Raw genomic sequence first — 19,484 nt, 5'->3', positions numbered from 1 at the left:
ATTTTTGAGAAAAGAGTCGAGATATGATGTTGGGAACGCCAATATTTTTTCTTCTTCTTTATTTCTAGTGAAAAAAATAGTCCAATTTTCGTCTTTTTTATTAATTTTCTATTTATGTTAAAGTCAAAACAAAAATGAAACCATTGATGTATAAATCATGCCAAAAAAATTTTACCGCTATGCAAAGTCGAAATTGAAAACGCGAGTAGGAGTATCAGACCTGAGGCTTGAAGATGGTAGTTACGCAGATTCTGACCAGGATAAAGCTGAGGCATTGAACAGCTTCTTTTCCTCAGTGTTCACAAGAGAGGATGCAACTAACCTTCCTGCGTTTGAGGACAGACGGTTCGACACAGCACTGACCCACATTGTGTTCACAGAAGAGGGTATTAGAAATAAACTGTCCAGGCTAAAGGTCCATAAGAGTCCTGGACCTGACATGGTGCATCCTAGAGTGCTAAGAGAGCTGTGCAACGAGCTTGCAGAGCCCCTGAAGATTCTGTTTTGTAAATGCCTGGATGAACAAATGGTCCCCAGTGAATGGAAAGTGGCTTATGTGAGTCCTATCTTCAAGAAGGGCGATAGTCACTCCACGAACAACTATAGACCGGTGAGCCTGACCAGCATAATATGTAAAGTACTTGAGAGTATTATCAGAGATGCAGCGATGGAACATCTACTACGAAACAACCTTGTAAAAGATTGCCAACACGGTTTTATGCCGGGGCGCTCTTGCTTGACACAATTGCTCAAGGTATTGGATATTTGGACCCATATTCTAGAACGGGGTGGTAATATCGACAATATTTACCTAGATTTTGCCAAGGCTTTCGACAGTGTACCCCACGAAAGGCTGAAAATCAAACTGGAAGGGTACGGAATTCGGGGAAATGTCCTAGCGTGGATAGAAGACTTTCTACATGACCGCAAGCAATGTGTGGTGATTAATGGCACGAAATCGTCATCTGTACCTGTAACAAGTGGGGTACCGCAGGGTAGTGTATTGGGCCCGCTGTTGTTTGTTTGTTTCATAAATGATATGCCTGACGTTGTACACTCCTCCATACAAATGTTTGCCGATGACGCCAAGTTATTTCGGGAAATTAAGAACCAAGCGGACTGTGAAGAGCTGCAGAAGGACCTCTGTGGGCTCCAGGAATGGTCGAAGGAATGGCTGCTGAGATTCAATGTCACGAAGTGTAAGAGGATGCACCTGGGGCGTACCAACGGTAAGGAGGCGTACCATATGTCCCAACGGGATGAAGAAAATGTACTAGTTGAGACTGTGTGTGAGAAGGACCTAGGTGTGTATGTTGACAATGAGCTGAAGTTCTCGGGCCATTGTGAGAAGAAGGTAAATCAGGCAGAGATAAACTTCATTGGGTCTTATAAGAAGAGTTCTGTTGCCAGATATACCCTAAGCACGGCACTACTCGTCCACCTCGCTGACAAGGGGTCACAGCTCAAGATTGAAGAAGCCGCAAGTCCAGAAAACCGTGAGGGCAAACTTTTTCGGAGTGAGGGTTGGCTTCGGCACCGAGTGTGAGCTCTTTGAAGACTTGACCAACACTGGAGGTTCAGGTACATTGCCGGTGCATGCCCAGGACGTGCGTGCGTGACCGATCGCCCGGGCGGCTAGCGAGCCGACCTTTTGGTGAAAAAAAGAGGCGTGACCGATCCCAAGCGGCTAACAAGCCGATCAGTGGCGAAGAGGATAAAAGTAAAAAAAAAAAAAAAAGTAAAAGAAACAACAGGACCAGACATCACGTGAGTGGCCACATAAGACTTGTTGTGGTCACAGAAACTTAAAAAATTAATGTGTGTGAGAATTGGTTAAAAGTCTTGATGATGGGCTATTAAGAAGGGGCAATGTTCTGGTAAAGAAAATATTGTATAGAAGAGAAGCTCTTTCTTACCAATAGAATAGTACAGTATTCAAAAACTGTGGAGGAATTGCAACTTCTAACTTATTTATCATTTCACCACTTGTCATCTTGACGACAGTGGTGCGCCGTTATCACAAACTAGGAAATTTCTCTTCAGAACAATAAAGCTTGATACTGTACTGTACTATACTGCTTTATTAATGTTATTATGATTAATAATAGCTATGTTTAGAAGTATTGTTTCCGACAAAAAATTGCTTAAAATATATATCTTTACGTTTAGGGATTTTTTTTCGTGGGAATGTATCTCCCTCCATATAATGATAGTCAACGAGAAAAATGGCTTCAATTTACAAAAAATCTATTTAAAAAAATATTCTTGAGGAACATATCCCTTTCATAAATCAAAGCACTCCTGTACCGTACACAGACATTTGGCATTAGCAGCAGACATACTGACGATGGAGTTACCATGTACAATAATTATCCGTGATGGTGAGGATAAATAAGAACAATTACACCACAATAATTGTCATTCATATTTTTCAGAGCACAATGCAAGCCGTTCCTGAGGATGAGGGTGGTAGTCCCCAGGTTTCAATGATGTCAGAACTACGTTTCCTTCCACCTTGGGCAAAGTCACAACTGGCACACATTCTGGAAGTTACACATGGGTGGCGGGAGGTGATGGGTCGTGTACCCAGTGCTCCCTGGACACCAGGAGATCCAATCCCTGAGGGTCTTCATTATCCTAGGAAGTATTCTTCAGATGATATCCAGTAAGCTATCTCTATATACAATACAGTGGTCCCAGGTTAACTAACGGTTCGATTAACGAAATTTCGGTTAATGAATTACCTCCCATAAGGATCTTCAATTTGGTTAACGAACAAAACTTCGATTAACGAAATCCTTACGACAAACACGTTTTGTTGTGAGCGTCAGCTGATGGGCTAGTCTGCCAATTCAGTAATCTGTTTTATGTTTACGTTCGTTTCTAGTGGAGTAAATATCAAGAAAGTTGTGCTCTTTAATATTTTTGCATTTTTTATATTAAAATTATTAGGCATTTTAAAATATAGTTCACATATTGATAATATATGCAGTACAGGGAACTAGTTTTTTGTGCACCCATCAGCCCCTTGACTCATCCACCAGGCATCAGTTTGGCTTTGTTTACAGTGGAGTGAACATCGATTTTCTTGGTGTCTTGAATATTTTTGCATTTTTACATTAAAATTATTGGTCATTCTGAAATTTAGTTAACATATTGATAATATGTAGTGCAGTGCAGTGTTGATTTAAATAAAATAATCTTGAATTGCATCAAGTGAACTTAAAATTTTATTGGTGAAATTACTGCATCAAGCATGGGTCCCCTGAAAGGTGATTTCTCCTCCATTCCCACTTCCTTCTCTTCTCCCTTCTCCTCCACCCCCACTTCCAATTCCCATCATCATCAACCAGGAACCTTCTACATACACACCTCAAAGTAAGTGTACTTTACTGCATTTTTTTTTTTTTTTACTTTGTATGTACTTTTCTGTGAGCTGGAACCAATTACCCAATATTCCATTGAAACAATGGATTCGGTTAAAGAACGACTCTGTGGAACGAATTGTGTTCGTTAACCGAGGGGCCACTGTACTGTGTAGTAATTTGAAATAGTAGTGGAAGCACTGTCCATAGTTTCCAACCTTTGTGTTGAGGGATGATAATTAGAATTTCTTTTTAATGGAAACACATTCTTGTATGTTTTAAAATTGATAAAATCCTGAAAAGATTCAGTACAGCTACTCCTCGACTTACGACCTACTCAACTTATGACCACCCGGACATACGACCACCTCAGTCGTACCAAAATTTTGTCAAATTACATATTTTTGATTCCCGACGTTAGTGATTGCACTGTGTACTGACAAAATTTTCATTTGCAATTCACTTTAAAATGGCTGGCAAGCTTAAAAGTGAGAGTTTTGTGGTGCTGAGAAGAAAAAGAGACACCCATTTTAGATTTTCTATGTATTATTTAAGCATTTTTGACTTACGACTAATTCGACTTGTGACCTGGATTTGGGTCCCAAATCCCGTCGTAAGTCGAGGAGTGGCTGTACTTTACCTGTAGGACCTATTTTAAGTTCACTTCTCAAATCTTTCTTAGATGCTGTAGCTAGTCCACGTTGACTTAAGACTTGACGTGCAAATTGATCAATGCTTCCCACCATGGCTTTACAGATGGGCATTCATGTCTGACAAATATATTATCATTCTTTTCAACTGTTTTCGAATCTGTGGATGACAGGCATGATTATGATGTGGTTTACCTCAACTTTAGCAAAGCCTTCGATAGCAAGGGCAGATCCATGGGGGTCCTGGAGTCTGGACCCTCCCTTTTCACCAGAAAATTCCATTACTTTTTCTTTAATACAGTATTGTATTCAGGCATTTTTGTATAGTAGAAGGTAATTACTATTGACCTCAGAATATCTCTTAATATCAAGTGCACATGGTTTCAAAATGGCCTCAAAATGACCATGATATTGAGTGGGCTTACTTTGCTCGCCATGTTCCCCCACCCAAAACTTCTTGGATCCCCCTTTCATATTCCTGGATCTGCCCCTGGATAGGGTCTCCCATGAAAGACTAATACTGTATACATAAATTGGAACCACATGGAATTGGAGTTGATGTTCTAAACTGGATTAAGGCATGGTTACAGGACAGGAAACAGTCAGCATGAATGGTACTAGTGGAGTACTCTAAGGCTCAGTACTTGGACCCTTATTATATATTATATACATAAATGGCCTAGATATAGGCATTGACAGCAACATAAGTAAATTTGCTGAGGACACTAAAATAGGATGTGTAATTAAATCTAATGAGGACACCCTCTGCAAAACTACAGGAAGGTCTAAAAAAAATTTGCGTGCTCTGAAAATTGGCAGATGAAATTTAATGTGGACAACTGTAAAGTACTTAGTCTGGGAAATATAAACAGAAAACCAGATATCAGATGAACAATGTTGATATAGAGAAATCCGACTGTGAGAAAGCTTTAGGGGTAATGATAAGTAGGAATCTTAAACCAAACAACAATGCATATTTGCTCAAAACAAAGCTAACAAAGTACAGTCCTTGAGTTCATACAAAGGAGTGTTAGTTACAAAACTATCGAGGTTATCCTAAAACTAAATCTTACACTTGTGAAACCGCACTTGGATTATGCAGTTCAGTTTTGGTCACCGTACTATAGAATGGATATTAAATCTGGAGAAAGCACTCAGAGGGGGATAACAAAACTAATCCCGGGCACTCGGAACTTTGAGTATAGAGACAGATTAAAGCATATGAATTTGTATTCCGTCAAGAGATATGGAGTGAGGGGCGATATGATTGAGGTGTATAAGTGGAAGTTATGGTCAAACAAAGGTGTTATAACAAAGGTATTTAAATTATCCAACCAGGAGAAAACTCATAGCAATGGTTCTAAATTAGACAAACATCATCATTACCTTGAATACAAGTACACTGGATAGCTTCAAACATAGGTTGGATGGATATACAGTATGAGCGATAGGGGTTTGTTGAAAACGGGACTGTCCAGTATGGGCCAATAGACCCGCTGCAGTTTCCTCCATTCTTAAGCTCAACAAAAATCTCTTTACTGTAATTTTTATTTTACTAACAATTTAATGAACTCTTAATTTTATTACTTTGCTATTTTTATTTTTATTGTTCTGTAAGTGCCAAGTACAGTTTAATGATACATAAAAGAGCTCTTTGTGCTGAGTACAATTAATTCCTTCTTGATAAAACAGTGAAAAAGCATTTTTACTAACATCACCGAAGTTTGAAGTACAGTACAGTATATAGGCATGGGACTGATTTTTTGAAGATGATATTGTACATAGACGAAATTTTTCAAAAGACTGAAATTAAGATATCTAGTGTACTGTATTATAATTTACTCTTGAAAAATCCATAACACCAAAATTACAATGGATGTGAGTGTCTGATGTGCCAGTACAGTACCACCACACATTTGTCACAGTTTGATATAAGATTAAATAAAAAAAAAAAAAATACCCACCAAATGCTTGCACACTGAAAAACTTATGCCTTATATATTTAAAGACATTCTAGACACCTTACAGACATTTGACTACCGTATGATGTTCACAATGGAAGATTTGAACAAATTATATGAATACTGTACTATTTTCACATGTTGACATTTATGTATGGCTGTCACCTTCCCATCAGATTTAAATGTAACAGAGAATTAAAAACTTTCATCACACATTTTTCTTTATACACTCCTCATTATTCGAGGCTATTAGGGACCAGGGTTGCGTGTATACTGTAGTAGTACCAGTAAATGTGAGGAATAAATAAAAATTATGCAAATAAATAAAATAAAAGAAAAAATACCACATTGCCAGTTGTCAATAGTTTCACTACACATGGGAGACTGGAGTGACTGAGATCCCTAACACTGCTTCCTCCTCCTCCCACGTATGTGTAAGAAATGTTTATTCCCTTTATGTTTTTGACGTTATGATAATCATTTCTTTTATTTTTATTTTTTGCACATTCTATATGAATGATGTGTACCTATGCATGTAACAGAATAAAAAAAATTAAGAAAATTCTGTATGTCTTCTCCTGTCCTGTGATAAGTCCCACGCACATAAGAAATGTTTATTCCCTCTGTTTTTTACCTCATGATAATTTATATTTTTTGCATACGGTAGTATTCTGTATGAAAGATTATGTGTGCATGTAACACGGTTTTTTTTTTTTTTAGAACACTACATAATTATTTCTACCCAAAATTACTTATAGTGACAGCTGGGGATCACAACTTACTACTGTACATGTACATAAAATGTAAGATAAATGAATATAAAACTTTATTTTGTATATATTTATTGCTTGTATGTCTTTATTTTGTGTAAATTTATTGATTTTATATGTATTTATAAATTATTTGAGTTATTTAGACATTTCTTAACCATTATAGCAACAGGATATAAAATTTTTTGGGGTTTTTTCAGGATCTCAGGAATGGAACTTGTATTTACCCATAAGTTATTTGTACGATATATGATCGATCACTTATTGATGGCTTTTTGAGGTCCCTAACCCCACCATATGATGGCCATTGCCTATTTTACTGTAGGGTATTGTAATTATTTTTGAGAGTAAGGGGTATGCTCTGCGAATATCGAATAGAGGTGTAAAATATCAATTGTGGGGTTACGAGTTGTGAGATATTCCTATATTTTTGTATACCGGTATACAGGGTGATTCAGCAAAGAGTACATTAAATTGGAGGATGGAATCCTTGGATAATTCTAAATCACAATGTCTCTATGGTAAAATGTCAGATTCTGCATAGTTTCCATGTTACAATACATTTAAGATGTTGTATTAATGAGAGTGAATTTGAAGTGAAACCCCCTTAGGTTTTTGTAATAATTTATTCACAGATCTCTACAGTGTGACCTCTCTTTGTTACAACCTAAAGGAAATGTTCAAAGTTGCCCCCTTCTGCCTCAATGCAGGCCTGTACACGTCGTACCATTGATTGTCTGATGCGTTCCAGAATACCTGGACTAGTATGTTTAATTTGCTCGCACCTGTCACGAACATGTGGGCATATGTAGAATCTGACATTTTACCATAGAGACATTGTGCTTCAGAATTATCCAAGGATTTCATCCTCCAATTTAATGTACTCTTTGCTGAATCACCCTGTATACAGTAAAGTACAGTACTGTAACCTGTGAACCAAAAATTCTGGACTAAGATGCTTTGGTAAATGGATAATTACTTAAAGTAGATACTTTCATGAATATATGTCCAAGGAAAACATGTAATAAACCATAGTACTTGTGTCAGTTTGATTTTGTTATTAGTTTCTACAAATACTCCTGCACTAACTAACTTTAATATTCTCTAACACTTAGTGTTATAAGCTTTCAATATGTGTATTGCCATATAACTTACTCCTTTAACTCATATGAAGACAAGTAGACTTGTCTCTCACACCGCCACTCATACAGTTACTAAGCCAGTTGCCTAGTTGTCCAATTTTCCTCATGTTCTTGCATGTAATATAAGGAAATTTTAACAAAAGAGAGTACTACACTATTCAATATTCTTAAATTTCATATTTAGAATGCTCAATTTTTTGTAAAATTTATTATTTTGTAAAGTAGATTTTCGGTGTATAGATACAGTACATTACTGTATCTGTTTCTTTTTAAAATACCAGCTTAATATCAGAGGAGTGTGGGAGAGACCGTCGAGAGGGTTTTGAAGTTTTACTGGAGGAATGGGGTACTAGTGGGCGGTGTCGACCAACTGTACAAGACCTGGTGTCTCTTCTACGGCTAACTAAGCTCTACCGTGCCATGGACTACCTCACTATGGATGTACTTCATGGTAACATAGATATTATTTTACGGTGTTTCATTGAACTGTTCATAAGACAAGTTATTTGGGGATTATGTTTTAGGGGGTTTTGCTAAAATAGAACAAGGGAAAATTCTTAATAAATGAACAAGATACAACTGGATCTTAATCAGTGTGGTGTTGACACTGATGTTTGGATGTGTTACAGAGGGATGGATGTTGCACATACGGTAGTTTGAACTACACAAAGTAGTTTACACTTGTTCTCTCTGGATTTTAATTTTTCAACTTTCGAAACAACAGCAGAATAAATCATTGCATTTTAAATTATGTACGGTATGTACCCTAATCCATTAGTGACATTTTAGTGAGATGATATATAAAGGAGCAACTTAAATAGAAGATTTATTGTGTCTATTGACTTCATAAATTACAGTTATATACTAATTTCTCCTGTACATAATTATGGCTCCTCTTTTTTACAGGGGAACCTCTACCAAGGCTAGGAGGAGACAATGATCCTGTTGAAGATTTAGATAAGGTTCTTGAAGATGGACTCAACAGTCAACAAAACTTCATGTATATTCATGAAGCAGGTGCATGTGGTGAAGTAAAAGAAAACCCAAGCACTTGTGATATTAATAAAGATAGTCATAAGAACTTGATGTCCACCACAACACATATTATAGATGACAGAACAAGAGTGATGGATCCCTCTGGAAACACGACCCTTGAACATTCTCAAGCAGGAGAATCTCTTCATCTTGATGCTGAAGTATTGCAGGATCTACAAAGTTCAGGTTTTACACATTTCAGTTATTCATTACTGAAGGAAATCACCAATAACTTCTGTGATGTGCCTTTGGACTTAGGAGGATATAAACTGGGTGAAGGAGCATTCGGCATGGTGTATTTGGCCAAGATATTTCATGAAGACCATGAGAAAAAAGTTGCAGTGAAGAGACTTAACTCTGGAGAAATTAAGGTTGAAGAGCAATTTAAAACAGAAATTGAAGTTCTCTCAAGGCAGGTATAGTAACAGTCACAAAGAAATGTTGGTGCATAAGATTACCCTAATTGTAATGGTAAGGTGAAGAGTTTTGTACCAAGAACTGTTTTGAGTAATTTATTTGCTCTTCTCATTTGTGTTTCTTTGAATCTGGTATCAAAATTATGTCCTCTTAAGAAAAAACTTTGTTCATTATACAGTACGTAAAAAATCTTGAATGAGTTACCGGGTGATACCAATAATGTACAGTATTATACTTCAAGGAGAGTGAGTTTTGAGATGGGTGTGTGCTTATGAATGGATGAAGTAAAATTATACAAGAAGATATTTAAAGATGATAAGCAAACTTTTGTGTTGGAAAGTTTGTAATATAAGGCCATTCTATTAATGAGAGTAAATGAAGAGAAGCTGGACAATGAGGCAACTGGCTCAGTGACTGTGTGTATGGTGGTGTGAGTGATGAGTTTAACTTGTCTTGAGTGATGAGTTTAACTTGTCTTCATGAGTTTGAGGAGTAAGAAGTATGCTGATTGTAGGAAAATTTTAGGAACATGATTACACATTGAAAACTTATTTGTAGACTTAATAACACTGAGAGTTTTGGAGAAGAATGAAGTAAGTTAGTGTACAAGTATTTGCAGAAACTCTAATACTGTATACCTGTACCAAACTGACACATATTCATGATAATGTCCACTTTATGTAATTATCCATATCAGTTGACATACTTTACCGTACAGTATATTATTATAAATCAAAATGCATATGTAGTAAAGATCAGTACTGGGGGCATACTGTTAACACCAAAGTAAGTAAAGAAGTCAGAGTGAGGGAAAGGAATTACTGATATGAGAGATTAATATGGATGGAGATTCTTAGTCAACAGATAGAATACTGAAGCAGCTTATTCTTACAATGTGATTAGCTGTTTTCAGCTACTGTGAGATGGATGCCAGTGTGAGCTGACAGGAATGATTCAAGGAGTGTACTGTATTGTCCTGATAATATGTGTAAGCATGGTTTTGTTTGTGGGTTTTGGAAATTAAACTTTATATAATAGCTTTTTACAGAGTTAGATTGTAACAAGACAGGAGACACATATGAAGATAAATTTAGGTACAATTACATGTAGATTTAAGATATTTCTTTTTTGACATTTTAAGAGACAGCAAAAGGGTAATAATGTTATTTAGAGAAGTATATTTTGAGGAAATAAGTCTTTGGCATTTTAAGAAACACAAAACATTACAGTGCAAATGTTACCCTTTACATGTTCTGTATTAAAAAAAAATTGTGTAAGAATCATTTTACACACTGAAAATTTCCTTGTTTATCTATGAAAGTTTTTAAATGAATGATTGATAATTTTTTTTTAATAGTTGAGGATATTAATATTTGTACTATCATCAGGTGTATTCATGAAAACTTGCTACCACTTGAAGGCTTTTCTTGTGATGGACCTGATTGGTGCCTTGTGTATGCTTATATGGCCAATGGAAGTCTTCAAGATCGTCTAGCTTGTTGTGTAAGTATGCTTATTTTAATTTTTTTTTTTTTTTTATCATCAAATTGCCTTATTCACAGGTAGTGAGCACAGAGATCTGGTAGGTAATGCTGAACAGCCAACAACCTAAGTACAGTAATCATTACTAATTATTCTAACTGGTTTTGGAATAGTTGAGTAATAAAACTTTGAATTAAGTGAGACCAACTCGACTTCGATAAGACTAAAGCCTCTGGTCATTGATGATCCTAAGTAATGTCTATGTGAAATTTGCTGAAGGGACTTATTATATTTTCAAATAGATTGGGGGTAAAATTCATATAGTTATTTGTACATTTTTTGTGCAGGGTGGCAGCAAACCTTTGGACTGGCAGACTCGTGTATGTATTGGTGAGGGATCAGTGCGTGGTATTGTCCACCTCCACACCTACCAGGAGCGACCACTTGTTCATCGGGACATTAAGAGTGCCAATATTTTGCTGGATAAGAATTTTACTCCCAAGGTCAGTTGCCTGTTACTACAACACTGCAGTCCCTTAAGCCTGTCTTCTCACTTGCTTCTATTTTTATGTTATAATGTTGTCTTTATTTGTTAATTGATTTCATGTGCTAATGTACAGGTGAAAATTATTATAACTTGGTTAATGGAATGAGAACAGATCATTTAGATATGATAATTTTGTCCTTATCTTACTACAGGTCACTCTTCCTCGTATTAACTCATGCTATTTAGGTACAGTCGAGGAACCTACCTAGAGGTGTATGGACTGAATCTCTGAGGTTTTGAGTTTGAAGCTGTTTTGTTAACCAACAGATGGCACGCTTCTCTGAGTAGTTTTTGGTGTATGTGCGTTTGTGCATGAATGTAGGTTTACAATGTAGTAGAGCGGATAATGGAAAAATCGTGCAAATGGTGATACAAGCATGAAATTTGGCATGATCATATCCTAGGGGCTACTTGTCAAATATGCCTGATTGGCCATTTGGAAATCCAAGATGGCTGCCCCTCCCACACTAGTTGTAGCCCTCCACATGTGCAACATCTGTGATCAACCCTGCCGGTCCTGTTTCGGTCTCTTTCGTCACCTCAGAACTCACCAGTGAAGGTGACATCCCTAATAACTCATATCATCGTATCATAACTGGAAGATCATCATACTCGATTCCGAGTGACAGCAAAGTGGGAGTAGTAGGTTTACATATATGTGTGTGTGTGTGTGTGTGTGTGTGAGTACAACAGAGTAGAACAGTTCAGTTATAATTGCTCACATGAGCTTTACTTATTTACCATGCAAATTTGTTTCAATAAAAGGTCTTTAAACAAAATATTATGACGCGTTATTATGATGGGGATGCAATAATTTTATGAAAAAAAATTTAAAAAAATTATACCAGTCATAAAATGAGTTCTAATTACAGTAAGTTAGAAGCACTTTTTTTTTTTTTTTTACAAAACTAATCCTGAATCCATAAACTGATTAAGTTTCATTCAATACAAAATTTATAATCATTAAAATAGCACATAATCTTCAGGCAAGTGAAAAAATTATTTAAGCAACCAAATTTCATTTAGTGCCTGGTCAAAGGACAACTAGAAAATTTCAGTTTTTGGATGTTTTGTACTTTCATAACAGTCATATCATATTCTTAAATTATAAGATAGTATGATCAGTAGCTTCAAACTGGTTTTCTCCCTGGGAACATAGGTTAGGTGTGTAATGACTGGCCAGACTTTGATCTGTAAGATATCTTAACCTCAATAGGACAGCTGTTGCACCAAATCTCCCTGATTTAATTTGATAGTGTGATCGGGAAGGGAGGGAAGCATGACTGGTACCGGGTATATCCAGAGATACTTAACAAATCATCCATGACTGACATCATGGGGGGGTTGTGTGTGCATTTAAACCCTACATTAAACTACCCATATTAAGGGAGTTGCCAGGTTACAGATTCCTCTGGAAAACAGGTTATCATGATCAATCCCATATTTTGATGCACCACCTGATCATGGTTGAAGTTTCCCCCTTGCTTATCACAAATTCAATTGAGTAAGTAACTGTTATACAACAGTTCATAATCGACAGTGTACTTGCCTCAAGAATGTCGGTAGCCCACTGAACAAAGTCTGTCAGGTGTTCTGGCAAGTGATCCCACAGATTACCTGTCTTTTCCCTTCAGCCATAAATTGGGACTTCATTCTTCTATCTTTTTGTCTATATTCTAGGTTGGCGATTTTGGACTTGTTCGCCTTGGAGGCAGTGGAACTCACACGAGGACTTTAATCAAGACAACAACTGTATTTGGCACATCAGCCTATATGGCCCCTGAAGCATTTAGAGGGGATATTTCTGTTAAGATGGATACATTCAGCTTTGGAATTGTAAGTTTTGCATTCTTTAGATAACTATGAAACTTTTGATACTTTATTTATACATCACATTCTGACAGATTCTTTAGAAAAATTTCATCAGAAAATATAAACTTGTATCCCTCAACAATTCATGGTAATTTGAGGAGCAAATTATATTTTAAATGCTTTCATCTGTACTTAGAGGAGAAAATTTATGGTTTTATGAAATTAAGGGATGAAAATATGGACCCATTGAAATACAGCTGCTCCATGACTTACGACAGGGTTAGGGTCCCAAATCCAGGTCGTAAGTCGAAAATGCTTAAATAATACATAGAAAATCTAAAATGGGTGTCTCTTTTTCTTCTCAGCACCACAAAACTCTCACTTTTAAGCTTGCCAGCCATTTTAAAGTGAATTACCGTACAAACAAAAATTTTATCAGTACACAGTGCAATCACTGACGTTGGGACTCGAAAATACGTAATTTGAAAAAATTTTGGTACGACTGAGCTGGTCGTATGTCCGGGTGGTCGTAAGTCGAGTAGGTCGTAAATCGGGGAGGAGCTGTATTAAAAGTTTTAAAAGATTGTATTTTTAGGATTTGATTAATATAAGTACATTATGAAAGACAAACCTAGTTTATGGATAATTTATAATTTCTATTATGCAGGTTCTGCTGGAGCTGCTGACAGGCCTTCCATCATATGATGAAGAACGGGAAGGATGTGATCTGGTAAATAGTTACCATTGTGCCAAATCCTTATTATTTGCAAGGTTTACCTTAAATTACATCTCTCACCACTTGTTAGGGAACTATAACTAGGGACACCTGTCTCCTCTTGTAAGGGAACTATAACTAGGGACACCTGTCTCCTCTTGTGAGGGAACTATAACCACAATCCCTTGAGAGGTTGACTGTAACAAAGTAAATTTATTTTGTTATTGAGCTCAAACAACTTTTTTGAATAGATAAATTACCTGAAAGTAACTCTTCTCCTCATGACTTTTACTTTTAATTATCAGTACTATACTCTTACTTAGTTACTTATTTTTAGGGCCTCTATTTAGCATGTTACTTTATTCTTGGCATCTAAGCAGCATGTGTGTGTGTGTGATACAATATTTACTCAGGCAATCAGAACTCATTGAGTGTTGGATATGTTTCCAGTCAATCATAACTCAATATTGCGCATACGCTGTATTCTGAGTGAATCACAACATGAAACATCTCGTTTTGCTGTATATATTCTCTATGGGTGTTTCATTTTTATATGTGCAGAACCAGTGTGAAAAAATACATTTATTTCATGGTCTATACCTTTAGTAGTATGGTCAAAAACAATTCACCTTGGCCATTTAGTCCCAGAAGGCTACAATAAGTAACAAAATCTTTGAAAATCAGCATTTGGTAAGGTTAATTGAAAGGTATGTGCAATAAATAAACCATATACAGGTTACATCTCCAATTTTCCGGCACCGTTGGTTCCAAAGCCTTGCCGGATTATCCGTTTTACTAGACCAACCGAGGTCAGGTAATAATAATTCAACAGTACACCTCTGACCCACTAATTATACACCTCCTGTGTCTCTAAAGCACCATGGACTGCTAGAAACTTAAATTAAACTAATATTAATTGTAAATTAAATGTGAAAAAGCCATAATTTTGAGCAACATTACTGTACGTACACACTTTGTACTCAAATGTACTACACAAACGGCCTTGAGTTGCCAGCTGTCTCCAGCAGTGTTCGAAGAATCTTGAATGAGACTGTACATATACTGTATTGTAATAATCTGATTGACCCAGAGCCTCATTGATATTGGTTTACCAAGTGATCAGTGTACTGGTAGTTTTTATTTTTTTTTTTGTGGGGACCCTAATTATACATAGAGGAATTTGTGACTTGAAATACAACTGGATATTTAGGACAAATTAAAAAAAAAATATTAACAGTATCAAAGATGCAACTATATTGGTAGCTTTCTATTTTATTACTTAAGGTGTTTATATGTCTGTGGATGTTAGACTACATTTTTTTTTTCCTTAACTGTGCTTTACAAATATCCATAACTATAATGTTGTTTTCTGTACAGTATACCTAATTATCTGCATGTAACATTTAAAATTATGATTATGTTTTAAGAGAAACTTCATTCTTTTCAGTTATCACATGTTCAGGAGAGTGAGGCGGAGGTCGCTGACTTACTGGATATAAGTGCCGGCACTTGGGATATTGAGGTTGCCTCACAGTTGTTTGCTTTAGCTGAACTCTGCACTGAGGCTAAGAGGAAAAGACCAACAATGGTACAAATTCTCCGTGATTATTCGAGCATTTTTAAACATTAGAGTATCTGTGCAAGTGTTGTCTTATGTATGATATGTATTATAATATAATACAGTAGTGTACATTCCTTTTATATGTCTCTCTTGATTATACTGTATAATATGATACAGTACTTTACATTGATGTAATAATATTTTAATATATTTATGTAAATCAGATGGGGAGGACCGCTCCCACACTTGTTCTAATACCCTGTATCTTTATTTCTCATTCTTTCCTGGTTGTCACTCAATATCTACTACAATTTCTTCATTTCAGTTCTCTCAAATAATTTCTCCTTGCTCCATACATCAACATTGAACAAACCATGTCTTTCTATCTTCAACTCTTATTTTCTAACTTAAATAGTCTGTGAAGTGTTATGTCATTCTCATTATTACAGTAAACCCTCATTTTTTTGTGTTAGGTTGTGTTTCTGCCCACTCATGGTATACATGGTACTGTATACACTCTTATACTGTACATGGTTCAGCATGGTGGTCAAATGAGTCAAAAAATTTTAATTTCTGTCAAATGTCCCTCCCTGAATGCTGCTGCTATCTCCATTCTTCTTAACACACACACATATACAGCCTCTTCCACTTCCACCTGGTACAGTCAGTGTTGTCAATCCTTCCTCTCTGTGCAGTGTGAACCCCAGCAGTATCATGCTCCACCCTGAGGTATGATTGAATGTTCCATTAAGCTTATGTTTGTTGTGTTTGATTACCGGCACTCATTTCTTCAGATTTATACTGCCACAAACAAATTGTAAAAAATCAACATAATGTTGACATGGGAACTCTTCCATCTTGTAGGCAATCCCTCCTTCAGCACATAAAAAGGGTAAACTATTAAGTTGGCATATGGAAAAGGTTTCACATCCCTTGCCCAGATGTTCCTGATGTCCCTGATGGAGACATTCTACCACCTAAATTAGTAGACATCCTGGAAGATACGACAGTATAGATCTGAAAAGTTCAGATAATGAAGACTTTGCTGCAGACAGCTTGTCTGCCTTGTATGATGATGATGACTCTGAAGGTGATTAATATGATTAATACTGAGAGCATTTAGTTGTCAAGACAATAATTAAAATACAAACCATTATATTGTAACTTATACTAATAGGTTTAACCAGATGATTCAACCATAATTGTAACAATGTTGGACTAAATTGCTTATTCTAGTTCAATACTGATTTTAAACATAATTTTAGGTCATGAATGTATGAATACAAGTAAAGTTGGCAGCATTTGTACAGCTAGATGTATTTTGTCCATAATTCTGTAATTGATAATGTTGATATGTTACACGAGACGCTTTAAAAAAAAAAGACATATGTAATTTGAATTTTTTCTTCTTTATTGTAAGAAAAATATTGTTTTCAGATCACACTTTTCAGAATAACAATATACAGTAATCAAACCATGTGACAGAGTCTGTAAGTTAACAAGATAGAAAAGCTGAAAATTGGTATTGAATATGTGCATAGCACATCCCAATAGTATTGGTTTTAATATATTTATTCCTTATATAACTTATAGAAGTACTGTACTGTGTCTAGGTATTTTGCTGAAGAAACTCAATTTCTGTTGATGTCGTACATATGAAATGTGTAATTAATGCACTTACATCTGTGCTAAATAGCTGGTCAGTTGCTCATTTTCAAGCTTATGGTGTTTATTTCATATTAGACTGCAGTTATTTCAAAGTTATAAAATAATAGTATGCTGTTTGGGAAAATGCAAGGAGACGTTTTAACCTCAGAATTTCACAAACGCGCTGACCACGCATTCAAAATGGTCCCACTATACAGTTCATGGTGCATCCCTAAATTTTGAATGTTAACATATATTTTCTCCTTTAGGAGACTCATGGAACAAAATGGTACAGTTGCAGAAATGTGTTCCTACACCCCCTGTGGTTACCCTTGTCTCCAAACAGCATCGTCGCAGTAGTAGTATCACTATTTATGAATGAATGATTGTGTATTGGTCGTGTAACGACGTACGTGATTGGTGGATAGGTTTGCTATACATCATGCAGGTTGGTCATTTGAAGACATGGGCTACCACAAAGTGTGTAGGAACACATTTCTGCAACTGTACCAAAGAAGTACTAGATTAGTGGGGGGGTTGAAGGGTTACTCTACCTAGCCCACTGCACAGTACAGTACAGTATACATTTGGGTATTCCCTTAGGGTCTCATTACAGTACAGTATTGACTTTTTTACCATGGAAGATGTATGTGCTTCAACTCTGTGAACCTCCTGCACCACTATAACAGATAACAAGGAAGAATAATATAAGAAATTTTTTGTTCTTGTTTAAGAAGATTCTTGTTCATAAATTTTCAAGTTTGGTTATCAGTGGAAAGGTTATTTCTTGTACAGTAGAATGTAAAGAAAGCACAGAGAAAAGCAGAGAATTGGAGTGATATGACATTCATCTGTAGTGGGTTGTGACTGTACCGGACAGCTGGTGATCTACCTTTCCCGTAGTCAGCCAAGAACCTTACACCCTATTTTCCATAGACCCTAAGTACAGTATTTTTTACATAGATCCTCTTTGTGGAGTGTTTTTCAGAAACCTAACCACCATGTAAATTGAGGGTTTACTGTATTTGTAATTTTTTCAAACTTTAATGAAAAATCTTAATACAGGGGTACTTATCAAAGAAAATTGTGCAGTCCTTCTATTTGACTATTGTTTGACTAAACAGTTCATATATAATTTTATAGTGTGCTTAGATGTTTATAGCTTTTATGTCAGTTATGTACACTTACATGAAGAATTGTTTGTTAATATCTTTTGTCAATATCTTGGTAATTTTCCTTGGGCCTACTATTCTCTTACAGATCACTTGCATTCATAAATACCTCATTTTTACACTTCCCTCATTTCTATTAACACCATTTCATCATCCTTAACCAGAGATTTAAAGGGATATAGCAGTGACAATGTCCATTTGTGTCAAATTTAATGTCCTCGTAACCTTCTGGAGACTTGATGGACTGATTCCAGTTTGGAAGAGAAAATTCATTATGACTTAGGCCCCAGCTAGGATTTGTTGGATGTGTGCTAGTCCTATTGATCTTAGAGCTACAGTAGTGTATAGCTTAGACTTGGATAAATTCTTATAGCTACAAATATGGTGTCCTATTGATAATTTTTCATATATTAAGTGGACACATTTCAATTTCAGTATGAAAGTTTATGTTTGGGTCTTGCTTGGAATTATTGGTTGTAGTGATACCCTTAGAAAATTTGTATTTATGGTACTTTACAGGTATACTTCATTTTAATAAAATTGGGTAGATAATGGTAAACATTATTTCTGCAAGGAAACATTCCAAATATTCAGTGAATTAATTTCAACTGTAGTGTGAAGGTATACAATAGAAGGACCTTGATTTGGATTACAGTATCAGGCATAAAGGTACAGGGTAGCCTCAGTTATAACTGTGGGAAAGTGTACAGGCCAAGAGCACGATAACTACAAGTGATAGTGATTGAGATAATTTACACAGAGGATATTGAAATATGGAGAAAGATGACCAATTTAGAGGGAAATTGAGCCATTAATGATCAGACCTATAGGTCTAGCATAGATAATGAAAGGAGCAAAACAGTTGTGGAAGAAGGAAACCATGAATTAGAGATTTTATATTATGTATACTGTACTGTACTATGAAATGTTTTTGTATTATGTACAGTATTTTTCATATATATTTATGCCATTTATGTATTGCTATGTATTGTATACCATTCATGCATGTACCTGCCACATATGTCATATGTTATGTATGTTAGCTAGCTGCTGGCACTACTTTGTTACTCAGTGTATGAATGTGCTGGTGTGCCTATAGTGGCAACTTTCAACATCTGCCAAATTCAGTTCCCACCTATCTGCTGCCTGAATCACACCCTGTAACTCTGTAGTGTAATTTTTTTCCACAAGTAAATATCAGAATCCAT

The 19,484-nt window shown here is 36.0% G+C and overlaps 1 protein-coding gene across 8 annotated transcripts in view; it reads left to right on the top strand.

Moving 5' to 3' along the window:
• LOC121862278 (interleukin-1 receptor-associated kinase 4-like) overlaps nucleotides 1-19,484 on the top strand; it is a 21,645-nt gene extending 2,161 nt beyond the window's left edge. For 7 of the 8 annotated variants that reach the window (XM_042360405.1, XM_042360401.1, XM_042360402.1 and 4 more), the window contains exons 2-9: nucleotides 2,436-2,665; nucleotides 8,170-8,339; nucleotides 8,795-9,335; nucleotides 10,729-10,843; nucleotides 11,170-11,325; nucleotides 13,050-13,205; nucleotides 13,849-13,911; nucleotides 15,344-19,484. In XM_042360405.1, the coding sequence (XP_042216339.1) occupies nucleotides 2,442-2,665; nucleotides 8,170-8,339; nucleotides 8,795-9,335; nucleotides 10,729-10,843; nucleotides 11,170-11,325; nucleotides 13,050-13,205; nucleotides 13,849-13,911; nucleotides 15,344-15,526 (1,608 nt within the window). In that variant the 5' untranslated portion in view covers nucleotides 2,436-2,441 and the 3' untranslated portion in view covers nucleotides 15,527-19,484. Of the gene's footprint in view, nucleotides 1-2,435; nucleotides 2,666-8,169; nucleotides 8,340-8,794; nucleotides 9,336-10,728; nucleotides 10,844-11,169; nucleotides 11,326-13,049; nucleotides 13,206-13,848; nucleotides 13,912-15,343 lie in introns of those variants that run through there. The other variant, XM_042360408.1, reaches the window with a different exon arrangement.

This window comes from Homarus americanus, unplaced genomic scaffold (genome assembly GCF_018991925.1).
Source record: "Homarus americanus isolate GMGI-L3 unplaced genomic scaffold, GMGI_Hamer_2.0 scaffold31037, whole genome shotgun sequence".
NCBI classification, from domain to species: Eukaryota; Metazoa; Arthropoda; class Malacostraca; order Decapoda; family Nephropidae; genus Homarus; species Homarus americanus.
This window is presented reverse-complemented; position numbering and strand designations above follow the sequence as displayed.